This window comes from Canis aureus, chromosome 3 (assembly GCF_053574225.1).
Source record: "Canis aureus isolate CA01 chromosome 3, VMU_Caureus_v.1.0, whole genome shotgun sequence".
NCBI lineage: Eukaryota > Metazoa > Chordata > Mammalia > Carnivora > Canidae > Canis > Canis aureus.
The window spans coordinates 6,789,752-6,807,011 of NC_135613.1; the positions used below are offsets into that span (position 1 = coordinate 6,789,752).

Here is a 17,260-nt window from a genome sequence, read left to right on the forward strand (position 1 = left end):
AGAGCCAGGGAAGGGAGGCTTCCCTCCACTTAGGGCAGGCTGGAGCTCACAGTCTTGGGAAGTAATATCAGGAAAGAGGAAGAGGAAGGGATCTTGGGTAGACAGAGGCCACACACTTCATTGTAATTGTTTTAATTGTCTGGCTTCTCTCTAGACTGGGAACTCACTGAGGGTTCTGACCAGTAACTGGCATATAGAAGGTGCTCTACACAAAATCACTGACTAAATGAAAAAGGACTTTCCAGTTGCCTTTCTAAGTTTTACAGATGGGAAAACCAAGGGCAAGGGTGAGTGGGAATGGGTCAACATCACACAGCTGAGTCTGACATGAAATGAAGCAACAGCCACCTCTACACCCTCCTGACCCAGGAGGGGCGCAGGACTTGACACACCAGCAAGGGGCCTGCCCCTCAGGTTGAAGTGTGGCTGCTGCCAGCCTATGCCACCCTCTGCCAGAGACCAGCTGTGAGGGTGCGGGCAAAGACAGCAACAGCACAGGTCAGTGGACGGGCTGGAGGCAAGGCCAGGTGAGCTCTTAGGCTTGACTCACAAAGCCTAAAGGATTGTGTGTGTGTGTGTGTGTGTGTGTGTGAGAGAGAGAGAGAGAGAAAGAGAGATGAGAGTGAGGTTAGGAACAGGTGGTGCCTTCCAGAGGAGCTCTGTTCCCTCCACCATACCTTCAGAAGCTGCTGCCTCCCAGTCCCAGGAAGCAGAGCACATAGATAGGGAATAAATACATGACCAGTGGGAGAGGCAAAATGCTAGAAAGCACCCCCAGCCCAGCTGGGTCTCTACCACCAGGACCCCTGCCCCTTGAGTCTGTGTGAAAGCCAGGCACTCAGGCTCAGGCAGTCACCCCAGGAGAAAGGAGATCCCCACCAGGACCCAGTGAGAGGTAGACAGCGTGAAAGCTGAAGGAGCACCAAGGGGCCAGGTGGGGGAAGGGAGAGACTGGAGTATGCAGACACCCAAAGCCATCTCATGCAAGAAAAAGTTTCTACTCCCAAACCACCCCCCATCCCCATCATGCTCGGCCTCCCTCCTGCCCAGGCTTCCCCTCTGCTCAACAGAGAGCTGGAGGTAGGAGGGCCAACTCAGTTTGCTTGGCATGCTACTACTGGTCCCTAGGCCCCAGGGAGGCTAGCAAAGGACATCAACCCTCTGATGCTGCCACTCCTACTTCCTGGGATGCTCCTGCCCTCCCATTCCCCAAGAAACACCCAGGCCATGGAAGCACAGAACAGTCAGCTTCATGTTCTGGGAGCTGTTCCAGAGCCCTCCGCCCAAGGCCTCTGCCTGGAGCCATCCACCAGCATCAGTCAGGCAGCAAGCGGCCCAGTTCTGCTTCATCCAGCCGGTTGGTGGCCATGATGTGTTCCAGCTGCTGCCGGTAGCGCGCCAAGTCCTGCATGAAGTGGGGCACCCGGGTATTGTCCAGCACCCCATGGGGCCGCAGATGGTCTACATCCTCATAGGACACCTGCAAGAAGGAAGCTGGGCCTCAGGGATAGCCAGAGGTAGCACTGGCTTTCAGGTAGCTGGTCCCAGCTCCATACCGTGTACAAATGGCTCATTGCCCTCTGCTCCTGGAAGGCCTCCCTTTAGGATCCACTAAAGGATCCTCCCCTCTGGATCCACTCCCAATGTTATGTACCCTCAGGCCTAGTCCTGGGTGTTTGTTCTTTCCCTCTCAACATCTTCCTTTATCATCTGTGCCCTACAACTCTACTCCTAATTCCAACCCAGCTTCTCCCCTCACCTCCAAACCTAGGTATCCAACTACCTCCTGAACACCTTCCCTGGGATCTCCTTCAGGCACCTCAGACCCCACACCAAACGCTGAACTCCTGGGCTCCAGCTTATGCCAGCCCCACCTTCCTCACAGGTTCCCTATATCAGCTTGAGGGAAGGGACCTGGGATATGTTACCCACCAAGTCAGGGTGGCTATTGAGTTAGAGGAATTCCACTCTCCGAAGAGCTTTCTGCAGCTTGCTCCTCCCTCTGCATGGCCACTGCCCAGTTAGACCAGACCAACATCAACTCCGCGGGAGTGACTGCAAAGACAGCTTCCTCCTCCGCCTGTGCTCCCCTTCCCTAGGCCTCTCTGTCTAATCCACCTTCCATCTAACATCCACATGGAGCCTTCTAAAGCAAAAGTGACATTTCTCTGCCTAAAGCTCTACTGATACCCTGTTGCTTCAGGTGCAGTCTACCTTCCTCAGCCTGGTACAAACACCCAGAGCCAGACACTTGGTCCCTGGCCATTTCTCCGGCCTCCTTCCCAGGCTGTGTTGACTGCTCCCCAGGTGTGAATGCTCGCCTCCTCTGAGATGCAGCTAGCTACACACACCTGCAGTCTAGGTCAAGTACCTACTTTTGGCTGCCAGGCTGCCACTTCTCTTTTGTTCACCTCCACCCAGGTCTCCTCACCAGAGAAGCCTGGCACCTTGTCCTCAGTCGAGCAGCCATCAGAGGCTCAGGGAACACTGGTGTCACAAGGAGAGCTGGCTAGGATCTCTAGAGGGCACAGAGCCTCACCTTGCCCAGTGAGGTCAGCAACGGGAAGTCGATGGTCTGGCGGTGCCGCAAAATGCGCACGATGCCATCCAGGTACACCTGATCCTTGCTGAAGCAGCCTGTGGGCACCGGACGGCTGTGAGCCCCGAGGAACGAAGCCCCCCACCCTCACCCCGGGTCAGGGCACTCCCCCCCCCCACCCCGAGTCCTCCCGTTCAGGGCATCCCCCAAGCCGGCGCCGGCGCCCACCGGGCAGCGAGGTGTCTGTCTGGCCGCGCTTGGCACGCACGCAGTACTCCCAGCGCACGTCCGCGTCCTGCACGTAGCGCGCCAGGTCCTGGAAGAGCTGGCGGAAGGACATGCGCGAGGCACGGTGGATGGTGTAGTACAGCAGGGCGGCGCGCCACAGAAAGGGCTGCTTGCGGAAGAGCACGCTGTGCAGGCTGGCCAAGCCCTCCTCGGTGGGGTTCGCGGGCCGCAGCCCGTACTGCAGGCGGCCTTCCGCGCTGTGCCACGGCTGCCGCGCGTTGTTCACGCCCCGCAGGTAGTGAGTGCCTGCAGGGAAGGCGAGGGGAAGGAGAAACTGGGTAGGGCATAGGGGGACCAACTTGCCGGGCCCTGTCCTGCTACATCCTGCAGGACTTCTAGCCGGTGACTCCCACGCACTCCAGCCCCTAAACTCAGGCTCTCAGCAAGTTCTCCCCGCCCCCGCCCCCAATGCATACTCACCCAACCCCAGGCAACGGGAAGACCCTCCTCAGGTGAGCTTACACCCAAAGACTCAGAATCCCCCACACAAGAATCTTTCCGCATCCATTCAGGGCTACACACACAACTCTCCCAAATTCACACTGCCCCCCACGCCCCCAGGAGAGGTGTAGGAACTCACAAACCACCCCAGCCCCACATCCTGCATGCCCATATCATTTTGACAGTCATGCTGATGACCCCAGCGGAAAAACACCTTTTGCCCAGAGCCACAGGATTCTTGATGAGGAGAGACAGACAGAAAGGAATACTAATTAGTGTCCCATGCTCTCCTTTTCAGCTCAGTCTATCCCTTCCTAAAACCTGGCTTTGTGTCCTCAACTAATTTTCTTCCTAGGATCTGGCCTTCCACCCACCCTCGAGGGCCTCCCTGTTGGTGGGGCTAGTGGGACCCTCAGGGTACTCTGGCCTGTCGGAGCCTCAGTAGCCTTGTCCCCACTGTCAAGGGAAGTCAGAGAGGAAGTAGAGCGAGGAAAAAATACCCAAAAGGAGCAAGAGATGGGAGTGAGCCCAGAGACTGGGCGGGCATGTTCTGGCCTACCTCTGGGAGCCAGAGGGGGTAGGTAGCTGCTCACGAAGGGAAAGGGCCCATCCTCCGGAAGGAAGGGGAAGAAAGAAACAGGGTGGGGTTACTGGGGCCCCAAGCTGCCCCCCACATCGTCCCAGTCTCCTCTCATCCTACCCACCCACCCACCTATCCACACCCTGACCTATCTCGTGCCGCAGCATGCCCTCCAACCAATACTGGCGGGCTCCAGTCAGGTTGATGGCCAGTGTTGGTCGGCTGTTCTCCACCATCATCACTGCCTGGGACAGCAGGTCTTCACTCAGCTGCACCACAACCTGCAGGTGGTAGTGAACCTAAACCACGGCAGCCAGCCCTGGGACCGGTATACAGGCGGACCCACTGATGCCTCAGGACAGCCAGGCCACACCCTTGGCCAGGGAACCCACCCTTCACCACCTCTGCTCAGAGCCAGCTGCCACCTCATTGGGACAGAGATAGGGGCTTGCCTGGGGTCACGAACTGGCCTGGTGTGGAGCTGGGCCTGGCAGCCCGGTTTGGGGCACATACAAGAGGGGCCTCAAAGACAGGGCTAGCTCACCTCCCCGACGCAGCCCTCTTTCTGCATGTATTTGCGCACAATGGACCAGATCTGGCACTTGGTCAGCAGCTGGCCCCCCGTTGCAGCCTCAAAGTGTTCATAGGTACCAAACTTCTCCAGGACCGCCTCAATGATGCCAACTGCCTGTAACAGGGTTGCAGTGGCTGGTCAGACCAGGCCTCTTGGGTGATCAGGACCAGGGTAAGGTGGGCAGGCCAGACTGACCTGATGGATGAACTGTCCAGAAGCTTCACAGTACTTCTCCAGCACAGCCGTGGGCATGGGTTCCTGGTACTCGAACTGTGGGTTGTAGGTGTAATGGGACTGGAAGAACTTGTCCCGCTCACGGTCCATATTGGTTGGCCGTAAGGCCACCAACATGCAAGGGCTCTTGCTGGCACCACGGCCTGCATCCTTTCGAGTCTTAGCAATGTGAGGCAGGGAGGCCGCAGACCGCAGGGTGCCCCCACCTGGGTCCCGTGCCCGTCCAGGTGGGGCCCGACCCTGGGGGCCACCTCCCCGCCGGCCAGTACTATTTACAGTATAGGTGCTCTCACTGCGACGCATGTGGCCACGGTGGCCCAAGTGCAGCTCTGAGAAGGGCTGCAGCTCAGGCCTGGGCGGCAGAGCTGAGGGGATTGACAGAGCCAGGGGCAAGGCCAGGGACCGAGGCCAGGGGTACAGCAGTGTCCCATCTCGGTCTGAGGGCTTCAGCCGATGGCCCAAGGATGAGGGACTAGCTGGCGGGCTGGGGGGTGCCTGTTCATACACCTGAGCCCCTGAGTCCAGCACCATTCTGTCCTGGGGGTCACATCCAGCCGGGTCACTCCAACTCCCCACACTGTCGACTTCTGGGGACACAGAAGGGCATGTGGAGACCATTATGAGCCAGTGTGGCCTGAGCATCAGCAGGCCTTGCGCTCCACAATGCCCTGGCCAGGTGTTCAGTGGGCTCGGGGCCTGCCACCAGGGGTCTGGGTAGCTGCCCCTCACCCCCTTCCCGGTGTCCATTCCCTCCAGGCAGGCTCATCCAAGGAAGCTGGACTAGGGGAAAGCAGGAACTATGCACTCACCTAGATGGTGGTTCTGGAATCCCCTTAGCCTATGAGCTGCCGAGAGCAAGGCCCGAGCCCCAACTCGTGCTCAGCGCCCACCTAGACTGCGACCTGGTGGCGTAGCCCCAGCTGCCGGGAGGACAGCTGAGGGGGCCTCACTACCTTCAACCTGCCTTCCGCCTATGGCATTTTCTCGGTCTCACCCCTCGCATCCCATCTAGCTCCACCACCTCCTCCACCCCAGTTGGCCTCCTGGTACTCGAACTGTGGGTTGTAGGTGTAATGGGACTGGAAGAGGGGGGCCTGCATGTCCCTTGATTATGTTACTTCCTCCGCCTGGAATGCGTCCTCTCTCCTCTGGGTCATCTGTTCAAATCCAAATTAGGATCAGCTTTTGGGAAGCAGAGGGAGACTTGAGCAAATTCAAGCCAATTCCTGGTCTGTCTCCTATCAGAGGCCTCTTTCTAGTGGTCATCCCAGGCCAGCGTTGGCATGTTCACCCCTTGCTCTGTACTAGGGCTCAGAACAATCCAGTCTCTCCCCAGAGACTGTCTGAAGGCTCCAGACTTTGAACTCCTCTGCCTGCTCAGGGCCACAATTCCAGCATTTCTCCAACGCCATCAATCTCTTCCTCTCTACTGGATTCTTTCCATCAGCATAAATACATGCTGTTATTTCTGTCCTAAAAAAAACAAAACCAAACCCCCACTTGACCCCAAACTCCTCTAGCCCCACATCTCCCGCCAGCTGCTCATTATTGCAGCACAACACCCATCACCCATCTGTACACAGTCTCAACCCTTCTTTCCTCTTCTCTCTTACGTTTCACTCCAATTAGGTTTTTATCCCCACTCTCCATTAAAATTGAGCTGAATCTGACCAAGGTCATCAATGATCTTCATATTGAACAGTGCACAGGACATAATTAATCATCTCATCTTGGAAACATGTTCCCCACTTGGCTTCCCAAATACACTCAAACATGTTCTCCTACCTCACTGGATGTTACCTCTTGGCCTTTTTTGCTCATCATTCCTATCTTCCTGACCTCTTAACACTGTAATGGCTCAGGACTTGGAAACTTCTATGGACACTTCTCCCCTCTTCTCCATTTATACTTACTCCCAGAGTGATTTCATCTGCTTTCATGTTTCAAATACATCAGCCCAGACTTCTATAAACTTCAGACTGGTGTTGCCAGTTCTCAATTCAACATCTTTACCTAAAAGTACAATAAGCATCTAAAACCGAACATGTCCCCTATCTGGAATGCTTCTCCCCATATAACCACAGGACTCACCTCTCCCACTTTCCTCAGATTTCTGCACAAATATGCTATTAGACAAGTCTCCTTGAATCACTATAAAATGGTGAACCTCCTCTTTCCTCTCCACCACAATCTTCCCTTCCCCACATTATTGGTTTCTGAAGCAGTTATCACCATATGAAGCACAGCATAGTATAGTTATCTGCTTTCTCCTTTCGAATGTTCAACAGCTGTGTCCCCAGAACCCAGAACAGTACCTGACCCAGAGCAGTTGCTCAATAAATGAACCCAAGAGTACTTCTTCTCAGAACTGGAAACATTCCTTGTCCACACTATGTCTCCCTATCTAGATCTGGTCCCCTGCCCCCACCTCCCTTCCCTCTGCCTGGTGACCAGCTCTTTGAAAAGATTTCAGGCCTCAGACTTTACTCTTCTCAACCAACTGCACACTTCTCTGGACTCCTCACTGGTCTCTGGGCACAATCTCTGGATCAATCGCCTTCATCTCCACTCCCCCCTCTTTCATTCGACCTACGTCTTCGCAATTACCAAGAATACAACTGTTTCTTTCACTTCTTTTGCCACGATTGCCCTCGCAATGTCTCTGTAGCAAATTCCTGAGCATTCCTCAGGGCTCGGCTTGGGTCTCACCTCCTCCGGGAGGCCTTCCTGGCGTCTTGGAGGCTCCCAGTGTCTGGGCGGCTCCTTTACCACCCTAAGCTGTCACTGTCGGAGCCCAGATCCGTGTTCCCTCACCACCCCCTTAACTCCCTGAGGGCAGGGACAGGTCTGACTGACCCCCATGTCCCAAGCACCCAACACTACATGAGGAATGAATGAAAGATGACTGGGGAGGAGCCCGGGCACTAGGCGGAGTCTGGCGACAAATGAGAGGGTGTGGCCTGCGCCAATAAAAAACTCCCGGAGAAGGTAACGTGGAAGGGGAGCCAATGGGGACGGGGAGATAGAGGAGGGGCGTGACCTGCAGCCAATAAGAGGCGGAGGATGGGACAAGGGGCGTGGCCAGTGGAGGGCGGAGCCGGAGGACAATGGAGGGGGGTTCTCGGCTAGAGGAGTAGGGATCGCGTCGCGCGCCTCCGCGGCCTCCCGGGGGCTGGGGGTTCCGCCCGCGTACCGCGCCCCCACCTGTTCTCTCCTCTTCTCGCCACCGCCGTCCCCTCTCCGCAGCCACCAGTCGCCGGCCGCCCGGCCCGCGGGAGCCGACCGCTGGTGACGCACGCACTCGGGCGCGCGCACGCTTACGCGAAGGCGCGCGTAGTCACGTCAATCTCGGCGGCGGCGCGCGCCCGAGGAGGCAGGGGTGGGGCCGGGCGAGCAGAGGGGCGGTGTCCGCCACCGGGTCACGCCCCTGGGCGCGGCCGTGTCATAAGCCCGCCCCCTCCACGCGGGCCGGAGCGTTCCCGGGCGCCGGGTGCCCGGGGGCCTCGCGGTCAGGGCCTCCACACAGTGCCCTGGCGCGGACAGGGGGGCTGTAGTCCGCCTGTGGGGGCGGAAGCTCGGTACTTGGGAGCCGCGTCCACACCGGCCGACGCCAGGATACGGGAGGCGCCGCGCACACATCAGGGCCGGAGCCAGGGTACCTTAGGCGTTTCGCTGAGCGTGGACCCCCTAGTCATCGCATTTTTATTTCATCCGCCCTTCCCCAGGACACAATTCAGGCTCTGGGGGCCGTCCCTGTGTTCGGGGGGCAGCCCGGGGTCAGGCACAGGGCCCCGAGGGAAGGCAGGAGGACAGCGTAGGCGTAGGTGCCGGCACGAGGCTGAAGAGTGCGCGGCGACCCGCGGGGGGCGAGGGCTGTGGGCCGGCCTGCAGGGAGCTGAGTGCGGCCAGGCGCTGCTCTCGGGACACGTCCCCGCGCAGGTCCAAGAGGGCAGAGACGTGATCCTCGCTAGGGGGCGCCACAGGGGTGTGTGTCACCTCCGCCCCACTCCTCCCAAGCCCGCCCCCGCTCCATCCCCCCCCCCCCCCCCCCCCCCCGTCTTCACACCTCACGTCAGGAAATTTTTGTCGCAGGCCTGCCACCTCGAGGCCAAGTAGCATGGGGTCGCGGAGGTTCAGCAGGTCCCGAAGAGCGAGGAGCACGGGCGCGCACTGAACACTCTCCTCCAGGCCCTGAGCACCGCGGAGTAGGTCTCGAGTCCCCCTTCGGCCCCCGCCCAACCACTGAGACTCCCGCCCAGCTGCTCCCCTAACGGACTCTCACCAAGCCGAGGAAGAGCTCCCGAAGCTGGGCCGCGTCGTGCTGCAGGCGCTCGGCCGCCCGGGTCCTCTCGTCCGCGCCTCGGCACACCAGGCGGCCCTGCATCAGCGCGCGCAGGTACTGCAGTACCACCGTACGTTCCGCCTCGGCCAGGAGCAGCTGCGGAGAGCGCAGTGGGTCCAGCATGCCTTTTCCGTGGGCGCTTCCCTACTCCACAGTCTTCCCCTTCAACGCACCTGGACCGCAGGATTCCGCACGCGCCTGAAATCCTGGCAGAAGCGCTCCGTCCTCTTGCACACGTCGTCCAGCAGCTCTGGGCTCGAAAGCCACCGGCGTGAGGGCAGAGCCGTGAACAGGGGCTGCGGGATGGGGGAGCAGAAACAGGGCTGGAGGAACAACCAGACCTAGCATTCCTCCAGACCTAGCATTCATACACACGTGTATGCTGAATCTCTTCCTCCCACCCCCATCCCCACCTGAAGCCTTACCTGGAGCTCGGCCAGCAGCGCCTCCAACACCAGGCGGCAGACCCTTCTCTGCAACTCGTCCAGCGCTGCCTCCACCGGAGCCAAAGCTCCTGAAGCCACCCCGTCGGGCTGCAGGACTGACACTGAGGAGCTGGACAGACCGAAAGTTAAGGCTTCAGGACCAAGGCCAAGGCCCTCGCGGCCCTCTGTTGTGTAGCCACTCTGACGCCACCTGGTGGTGCAAGTGTGTGGCGAGATGGGGCAAGAGGGGGCTCTCAACCCTTCTGAAGATCTGGGGCTTGGATTAAGGACGGGAGTGGTGGGCTCAGACAGCTAGCAGGAACCCAACCAGACCTGCTTCAAATTCAAAATGTGACTTCGAGCAAGTCGTATCTTTTGTTCTTCGTTTGGGTAAAGAAAGAGTTTAATCTCAATCAGGAGGGAATAAAACTCATCATTAGCTTGTTTGTTCTCTCTGCCCTCACCACATAGAACATAAGACCAAAGAGGAAGGGAATTTTTTTTTCTGTTGTTTACAACTGTAACCTCAGACATTACCAGGCACAGAGTAGGGCCTTGATAAGTATGTGCTGAATAAACGAATAATTGATACAATGTGTCAGGCAGGCACTGTGATAGGTACTTCACATTTGTTATATGATTCTCAGAATCTACCATTATTACCCACATAGTGCTGATGAGAAAAACGAGATTCAGAGATTAGGTAACCCATCCAAGGTCACACAATTAGCAATTAGTAGAACTAAGATTGGACTGCCAGGGCTATGTGACTCCAAAATTTCTTTTTTTTTTTTTAAGATTTTATTTATTTATTTATTTAAAGATTTTATTTATTAATGAGAGACAGAGCGAGAGAGAGAGAGAGAGAGAGAGAGGCAGAGACACAGGCAGAGGGAGAAGCAGGCCCCAGGTAGGAAGCCCGATGGGGGACTCGATCCCAGGACTCCGGGATCACGCCCCGAGCCAAAGGTAGACGCTCAACCGCTGAGCCACCCAGGCATCCTTGAGTCCAAAATATCTGATGACCTTTGTGTGGACTGGGTCCATATCTAATTGGGGTTCAGTAAGGGGTTCTGGGAGGGTGGCTTCTGGTACCTGAGTGCTGACTGGTGGTTGAGGGTGGCCAGTAGGTAGGGCACATAATGAGGGGCCATTGCTTCCCCCCTCACGTGGTCTCGGGAGAATCGGATCAGAGCATCACTAAAACTGCAAAAAGCAGAGGTGGTTCCTGTACCTGTCACTCTGGCACCCCCACAATCTGAGTCCAACCTCCAGCCCCACCTTCAAGAAACCCAAGACGCTGTTTTGAAGGAGCCCTTTCCCACTGGTGTGCCTTATTCACTCAGAACCCCTTTGGGCTTCCCCAGGAGCAGGACTAGGGGTCAGATGTGGGTCGACGCCTTGGCAGACCTCCTCAGGAATGTGCCCAGCTCTGATAATGCCATGGCATGCATCCGTTGCTGCAGTGACTCACTGACCAGGCTGGTCACGCGAATGTTCTCTTCTAGGATCTACAGGCAGAAATGGGTGGCAATCAGCAGGGTCCTAGTCCTGTTCTCCCTTTCCCTTATGGGAGCTTGCCACCTGCCTGGCCTCTTCCCACCCACCTGTAGCACTATGGCCGGCATAGGTGAGTGGTAGAAACCAGATGAGTCGGTGCCAGGTTCCTGCTCTCTGTTCCACTCAGCTACCTCCCCATCCAGTGCGTTCTGCAGCCACTGGGCCACATTTGCCTGGGGAAAGGGGCAGAAGGCAGCAGGATGTAGCAGGGCACTGATACTACTAGAGACAGGTAGACATACGACTCTAGATACAGGCCCACAGCTGGTGGAAGAGTTTCTCATACCCGGGGCCCAACTACTCACCTGGATTTGGGCCACAAATGTTGCCTCTAGCTGTTCAATGTTCTCCAGGGTCAGGAGGGGCTCCAGCTGAGACACGTCAGCCTCAGGCCCCAACTCGAGGCTCCCCATCATTTCGGGCCTGCAGATGGGTAGCGCCGTTTCACTCTGTGCCTCCAGCCTCTGATCCACCCACTTCCTGTTGCCGCAAGGGTACTGACCCCTGGTACACATGCAGTGCCCAATGCAGCAAGGTGAAGGCGTCAGAAGCACCTAGCTCAGGCCCTTCCAGGAGCTGCTGCAGACAGCGGCGCAGTCCATGGTGCAGGGTGTGCGTCCACAGCTGAACCACCTTGTAGTGTGGTGGGCAGCAGGGTGCTACTAGTGCTTCAGCTGTGGCCAACTCGGCTGGTAAAGCCACCCGCAGAGCCTCCAGCCACCCCTTCAGGGCCCCGGGCTCGAGCAGAAGAGGTGTCCCAAAGTGGGTTCTCTCCAGGCCCTCCTGTAATGCCTGCAGACAACGCTGCCGCCAGTCCCTGGGGGTCAGCTCCAGGGAGGGTGTGTACCCGGCATCGACTTCCGCTATGCGCACAGCAGCCACCAGCAGGGCTGGGTCCTCCCGTGCCAGCTGCCCTGCGGCCCCCGCAGCCACCTCCACAGCCTGGCCAAGAGCCTCAGCCAGAGGGCCCAGCGCCTCAAAGACTGGCAGCTCCAGGCCCCCCAGAGGTGCCCACGTCTCCTCTTGTAGCTGCTCCAGCTCCCGAAGGCACGCATATGCCTCCAAGAGCTGCTGGGCATCAATCAGGGTCCGTGTGTGGGCCACTGCTGCTGGCACTAGGAAGGGAGAAGATGAAACAGCCCTAAGTTTCAAACTTCCCACCTGTGCAATGGGCACAGCCATGGATACTGAGGCCCCTAGGGCTGGAGTGATGTGTAAAATGCATAATAACCAGGACAGCAGAGCACTGACCAATCTGAAAGGACCCAGAGAAGGGCCCAGAGGCCTACTGGGCCAGATATAAATTCTTGAGTTGATGGAGCAAGAGGAAGTCAGGGATCCTGGAGGCAAGGCAGGGAAGAACTCGTGGACCCTTGCTAGTGGCTATTTACCCATCCTATTAAGGAATCATTTCAATAACTTTGCAACCAGGGCGGTCAGAGCCACTTGACTGGGTCTCAGCCCTGAGTCCTACAACGCATGCTTGACAATCCCAGCATGAGCTGATTTGTATCCAGATTCCTCTGCCATCAGAAACTTGAGTCACTCTCTGGGAGGTCCCTGGGGTGTCCCTCCCATCTAAGGGTGACGCCCTTTGGTCAGTAATGGGCATGTACTGACTGACTGTTGAGGGGCTGAGGCCCAGGGCCCCTGCACACTCACCTGCCCACAGCCGGGGCAGCAGCTGAGACAGGACCTGCAGTTGCTTGTGCTGTGCAACCTGTTCCCGCAGCGGTTTTAGGGTCTGTGTGGTCTCTGCCAGATCCTGAAGCAACCCATGGGCCTGGCCAAGGGCCTCACGGGCTGCCTGCAAGGCCTCAGAAGCCTGGGCCAGCTGCCACACACCAATCTTCACGCCCTCCAGGTAGGACTGCACCACCGACTAAGGAGGGAGGCAGCCTGTGAGGCCTGGCCAGGCCGGCAGCCCACCCCCAGCTCTCCTTTCCCTTGACCAATGCCCACCTTGATGCGCGCTTCCAAGGAGCAGGTACGCTGAACCTCACGGCTGCGGTACTGGCTCAGTCTAGCCAGCTGTTCCGGCCGGTAGAAGATGCCCGAGGCCCATTTGAGTGCTGCTCCTCGGGCCAGCTGCTCCGCCCTCTCCTGCTCTGGCCACTCAGGCCCTGGGCAGGAAGAGCCTGGGCAGCCTCGTCAGTTGGGCAAGGCCGATGGGAAGTGGCCCAAACCTGTTCCCCTTCCTACTTCCTAGCCTGTCCCCCTAGGGCAGTCTGACCCATTCCTCTTGCTGCCCTATAGAGCACCGGCCAGACCTGGCAAGGAGGACCCAACCCCACCAATGCCATCTTTTTGGCCACCATCCCTCCCCTAGTCCACCCGGAAGGGCTCCTACCGGGAGGAATTGAGGGCTGCATTTCATCCTTGGTTGCTGAGTCCATGGCAGTCCTCGGAGGAGCTGGAGATGAGGTAGGAGTCGGGGCAAGAGCCTGGGTTAGAGTGGGCAGAATGGGTGCTCCTGTGAGCTGCAGCCTCGGTCTAGGCCCCTCTGAGAAGGAGGAGGGGGTTTCTTGCCCAGCCCCCTCAGGAAACGGGAGGACTGGGTTTCTCAGTTTTGCCCCTGCAGATGCCAAGTGAGGCAGAGCAGACTCAAGCCCCTGCTGGCCCCAGCTCCAGCTCTGAACTGCAGAGGATGGTTTAGTATGGAACTCACCAGGCTTGACCAGGCATCCAGTTCCTTCTCCTTTGAAAACACTCTTTGGCCTTGAGGATGGCCCTCTCCCCCAGTCCTCAGGGCAAAGCAGGGTATTCTCTTCACTGGCTCACGAGGCCTGGGTGGCTCCAGCCTACACCCCAGCATGCAGCAGAATCCTCCCCAAGGAAGCCTCTGTACCACCTCCCCTGCCCAGGAGCACCCTCCTCCTTCGAAGGCCCCTCCTTCCCCAAGGCCAAATGCCCAGAAAGGAAGGAAGCTGAGTCTCTGGCCCTTTATTCCCAACAGGAAAGTGCATCTGCATTGTGGGATGGGGTGGGGAGGGCTGGGCGCCACTTCCTTGGGGGGAGGGGGTGTAGGAGTCCTGCCCAACCCATCCAGGACCTCTTACGTCCTGTGCTCAGGACACAGACTCATGTGAACTAGAAGGCCCTAATTTGGGGTAGAGAGCAGTGTGTGCAAATATGGGTGCAGACAACATCGCAGTAGGAAAACTGTGTTGATGGCTCCTCAGAGGGAGGGTAGGCACCCCTGCAGAGAACTGAGAGGCTGTTGTGAGGAAGGTGTGTGGTGGGTGATGGTAAGAGAGGGGTAGGAGGGCTCTGAAAGCTGTGTTTGTCTTGAGAGTTACAGGGGGCCATGGAGAGGACCACCAGGTAGTAATAATATAGTGGATGCTGGTTACCACCCAAATCCACCCTGCGGGACCACGCCACTTCTTCCCCTAGCTGTCCGGAACGTAGGTTGCTAAGATGTCACAGCTGAGTCTCTCACTCAAAGTCAGGGCACAAAGGCCTGATAACCTTGTCTGGACATGGACCACCTTGGAAGGGCTCGGTTTCAGGGCTCCTAACAGGATGGCCTGAGACCTCTATTGTAACTGCATCACAGTTTAATTCACCTTTCTCCTCAATTTTGCGTGTCTTACTCCCTTACAGATGTGGATCCTCAATAAACTTCCCTGCAGACAGATTCCTGTCTCAAAGTCGGCTTCCCAGAGATCCTGACCTAAAGTAAATGATAATAAATATTGATGGTATCAAACATAACAAAACGGTACTAGCCACACCTAACCCTTTCTACCTGCCAGGAACTGCTCTAAGTGCTTTACTTACATGTGCGCATAGGTAAGCATGTTTGCATTGGTGGGAAGATGGTTACAATTCCATGGTCTCTGGGTACTGCAGGGTGGGGACGAGAGAAAGATGAGGCTGGGATCAGGGAAGGGGAATGGGAGTGGACACAAGTGGGCCCGCTAGCTGTACCCGGTGCTGGCTGTTTGGCAGGAACTGAAGGACAGCAATGGGGTCAGTTAAACCAAGACACTGGGACAGCTTCCAGGAGCAGGTTGGGGGAAACACATTGCGGTCATCAAGCAGCGTGGTCTCCTCTTCCGCAAAGGGGACAGGCTGGGTATGCCTGGAAGGTTCTAGCGGCTTTCCCTTCTCTACTGCCGGGGCTGCCCCCCTGACTTCCTCCACCTGCCCCTGAACCCTGTCCCCTCTCCCGGGATCCCCGGATTGTCTTCGTCCTCTTCGGCGGTTGGACATTTGCTGATGGTCCCCGAAGTTTTGCTGCCGTGTCCGCAGAGAGGAATTGCGCCGGGTTCCCTGGGAGGGCGCGGAGCGGAAGCGGAAACAGCGGCGCTGGCGCCGGCGGCCGGGTGGCCAGGAACGGAAGCGGAAGTGGCGGCGGCGCCGGCCTGGCCTGGCCTGGCTGAGGGGAGGCGGCGGGCGGGAGCGATGGCGGAGGCCGGGCCGCAGGCGCCGCCGCCCCCGGGCACCCCAAGCCGGCACGAGAAGAGCTTGGGACTTCTCACCACCAAGTTCGTGTCGCTTCTGCAGGAGGCCAAGGACGGCGTGCTTGACCTCAAGCTGGTGCGGCCTGGGCTAAGGGGCGCCCGGGAGGATGGTGGACCAGGCAGGCCCGGACCGGTAGTGGGAACCCCTGGGGCGGCCCCGCTGAGCCCTCGGAGGGCAAAGCGCCATCCGTGTGCTTTCTCACAGGCGGGAGGCCAGGAGCGGTTTCATTCATTCAGCCGGGGCCATTGGGCGTCCGCTCTGTGCCAGGCTCTGGGCTGCAGGCGGTGGTCCTCGTGGCCCTCCTCGGCTGGTGTGGGGACATCAGTTCAGACGGTGCCGGGCCTCCTCTGCCCCGCGGTCCCGAGCTGCTGCAGTGCCTGGGAGGGGGATTGGGACTCGGGCCACCCCTTTTCCAGAACCCTTCCAGACTAGGTCTCAAGGTAGCTGGGGGAACACCTGAGAGTGGGCCTGAGTATCCTGCACTCTGTTCTGTCTGCCAGGCAGCTGACACCCTTGCTGTGCGCCAGAAGCGGCGGATTTACGACATTACCAACGTCCTGGAAGGTATCGGGCTGATCGAGAAAAAATCCAAGAATAGCATCCAGTGGAAGTGAGTGGGGGCACCCGGGAGAGCAATGGCGTCTCCCACCCAGAAGTGGCAGGGGTGTGGGGAGGAGGACACAGGAGAGAGCAGGGGCCACGGGACCCAGAGTTCCTGGCAGCTCCTCTCAGCCCCACTCTCTGGGCTCAGGGGTGTGGGGCCTGGCTGCAACACCCGGGAGATTGCGGACAAGCTGATTGAGCTCAAGGCTGAAATCGAGGAGCTGCAGCAGCGGGAGCAAGAACTGGACAAGCACAAGGTGTGGGTGCAGCAGAGCATCCGGAATGTCACAGAGGACGTGCAGAACAGCTGATATCCTCCTGGCGGTCCCTGCTCCCGGGGAGTGGGCAAGGGGCCCTCTAGTCCAGCTGGGTTTGCTCTGTGGTGCCCTAGGCACTGTCCCTCTTGGGAGGATGATCCTGCAACTCCTGGCCAGGTCCCTGCCTTGGCCTCCCTCCTCAAACTCAAAGCCCCTCCCCAACCAACCGTGGTCTGTGATTCTTCCCTATGTAGACCCCAGGTCCCAGGACTTTGTCTGAGAGCTTTCATGTCAGATCTCTGCTAAAGAGCTGGGTTTTCTCTGGTCTGCCATTTGTCACCATAGGCAGGGCATCAGCCGTTCTCCTTAACCCCCACACCTTGGCCTACGTGACTCATGAGGACATCTGCAGATGCTTTGCTGGTGAGCAGAGCCTGGGTAGGGGGACATGGGGGTGGGGCTGGGCTGAGCCACAGCCTTGAGCAGTGGGCTCAGTGCCCAAGGAGAGTTTAGTCTCTTAAGAGGGTTCCATAGGCTTGCCCAAAGAGGAACCAGGCAGGGTAAGTCCTGGGTTTGAGGGTCACCAGGACTCCATGAAGACAAACCATATTGAAAGGGTACAAGAGTTCTGGGCTGGGTCCCTAGGTCAGTCCCCATCTGCACTGTTCCCTGGGCTTGGCTTCTCGGACATGACAGAGGCATAAGGGGGACAGAGCATGTGCGTACGCATATGCATGGTGTTCCCTTGCAACCTATCAGTTATTTGCATTACAAATACAGGAACTGCTCCTTCTTCATCCTGCATCCCCTAAACTAGTTTGGAAAAGGAACATTGGCCTTGGCCAGAACATCTTCTAGGGACCAGCCCCATCAATCAAGGAGTGAGATGCCTATGGCCAGCAATCCTTCAGTCCACACGTTTGAGCCCAGATTTTCTGGTTACTGAC

General features: G+C 58.0%; 3 protein-coding genes and 1 long non-coding RNA gene across 27 annotated transcripts in view; 2 read left to right on the forward strand and 2 right to left on the reverse strand.

Annotated features, from left to right (window-relative positions):
- Positions 1 to 116: 116 nt before the first annotated feature.
- MATCAP1 (microtubule associated tyrosine carboxypeptidase 1) lies at positions 117 to 8,016 on the reverse strand. Of its 20 annotated transcripts, XM_077886524.1 has the most exons (10): positions 7,366 to 7,767; positions 6,570 to 6,669; positions 5,784 to 6,129; positions 5,164 to 5,243; positions 4,618 to 4,692; positions 4,393 to 4,536; positions 3,997 to 4,129; positions 2,768 to 3,073; positions 2,540 to 2,637; positions 117 to 1,480 (listed from the first exon to the last, which is right to left on the reverse strand). In XM_077886524.1, the coding sequence occupies exons 4-10, from the start codon at positions 5,185 to 5,187 to the stop codon at positions 1,316 to 1,318; spliced, it is 945 nt and encodes a 314-aa protein (XP_077742650.1). In that variant the 5' UTR covers positions 5,188 to 5,243; positions 5,784 to 6,129; positions 6,570 to 6,669; positions 7,366 to 7,767; the 3' UTR covers positions 117 to 1,315. The 20 variants fall into 20 exon arrangements, with proteins under 20 accessions (XP_077742650.1, XP_077742653.1, XP_077742597.1 ...); XM_077886527.1 differs by lacking the exon at positions 5,784 to 6,129; XM_077886471.1 differs by having other exon boundaries at positions 4,618 to 5,243; positions 7,366 to 7,765.
- Positions 7,754 to 9,862, forward strand: LOC144307177 (uncharacterized). Its single transcript, XR_013374101.1, has 2 exons — positions 7,754 to 8,311; positions 8,749 to 9,862. It is a non-coding gene; the product is annotated as an uncharacterized LOC144307177 (long non-coding RNA).
- On the reverse strand, positions 8,342 to 13,967 carry EXOC3L1 (exocyst complex component 3 like 1). Of its 4 annotated transcripts, none has more exons than XM_077886421.1 (14): positions 13,652 to 13,967; positions 13,334 to 13,396; positions 12,946 to 13,106; positions 12,646 to 12,865; positions 11,486 to 12,098; positions 11,289 to 11,406; positions 11,031 to 11,156; positions 10,834 to 10,934; positions 10,519 to 10,629; positions 9,424 to 9,553; positions 9,172 to 9,294; positions 8,939 to 9,094; positions 8,723 to 8,847; positions 8,342 to 8,623 (listed from the first exon to the last, which is right to left on the reverse strand). In XM_077886421.1, the coding sequence occupies exons 2-14, from the start codon at positions 13,377 to 13,379 to the stop codon at positions 8,434 to 8,436; spliced, it is 2,220 nt and encodes a 739-aa protein (XP_077742547.1). In that variant the 5' UTR covers positions 13,380 to 13,396; positions 13,652 to 13,967; the 3' UTR covers positions 8,342 to 8,433. The 4 variants fall into 4 exon arrangements, with proteins under 4 accessions (XP_077742547.1, XP_077742531.1, XP_077742540.1 ...); XM_077886405.1 differs by having other exon boundaries at positions 13,334 to 13,427; positions 13,652 to 13,965; XM_077886414.1 differs by having other exon boundaries at positions 12,946 to 13,121; positions 13,652 to 13,963.
- E2F4 (E2F transcription factor 4) overlaps positions 13,178 to 17,260 on the forward strand; it is an 8,231-nt gene continuing 4,148 nt past the window's right edge. The window contains exons 1-6 of one of the 2 annotated variants that reach the window (XM_077886574.1): positions 13,178 to 13,407; positions 14,590 to 14,778; positions 14,938 to 15,528; positions 15,954 to 16,063; positions 16,205 to 16,366; positions 16,693 to 16,736. In XM_077886574.1, the coding sequence (XP_077742700.1) occupies positions 15,208 to 15,528; positions 15,954 to 16,063; positions 16,205 to 16,366; positions 16,693 to 16,736 (637 nt within the window). In that variant the 5' untranslated portion in view covers positions 13,178 to 13,407; positions 14,590 to 14,778; positions 14,938 to 15,207. Of the gene's footprint in view, positions 13,408 to 14,589; positions 14,779 to 14,937; positions 15,529 to 15,953; positions 16,064 to 16,204; positions 16,367 to 16,692; positions 16,737 to 17,260 lie in introns of those variants that run through there. The other variant, XM_077886580.1, reaches the window with a different exon arrangement.

What these genes read in the sequence shown, in the direction of transcription:
- EXOC3L1 (XM_077886429.1), bottom strand. Translation starts at nt 13,798, where the DNA reads ATGCTGGGGTGTAGGCTGGAGCCACCCAGGCCTCGTGAGCCAGTGAAG. An exon ending in CGCTGCTGGCCGAGCTCCAG is followed by an intron (nt 9,295 to 9,423) that starts GTAAGGCTTCAG and finishes CCCATCCCGCAG; the next exon opens with CCCCTGTTCACGGCTCTGCC. An exon ending in CAAAAATTTCCTGACGTGAG is followed by an intron (nt 8,624 to 8,722) that starts GTGTGAAGACGG and finishes GGCGCCCCCTAG; the next exon opens with CGAGGATCACGTCTCTGCCC.
- MATCAP1 (XM_077886440.1), bottom strand. Translation starts at nt 7,339, where the DNA reads ATGCTCAGGAATTTGCTACAGAGACATTGCGAGGGCAATCGTGGCAAA. An exon ending in AAGAAACAGTTGTATTCTTG is followed by an intron (nt 5,244 to 7,263) that starts GTAATTGCGAAG and finishes CTGTGTCCCCAG; the next exon opens with AAGTCGACAGTGTGGGGAGT. An exon ending in TGCTGACCTCACTGGGCAAG is followed by an intron (nt 1,481 to 2,539) that starts GTGAGGCTCTGT and finishes TCCTTCTTGCAG; the next exon opens with GTGTCCTATGAGGATGTAGA.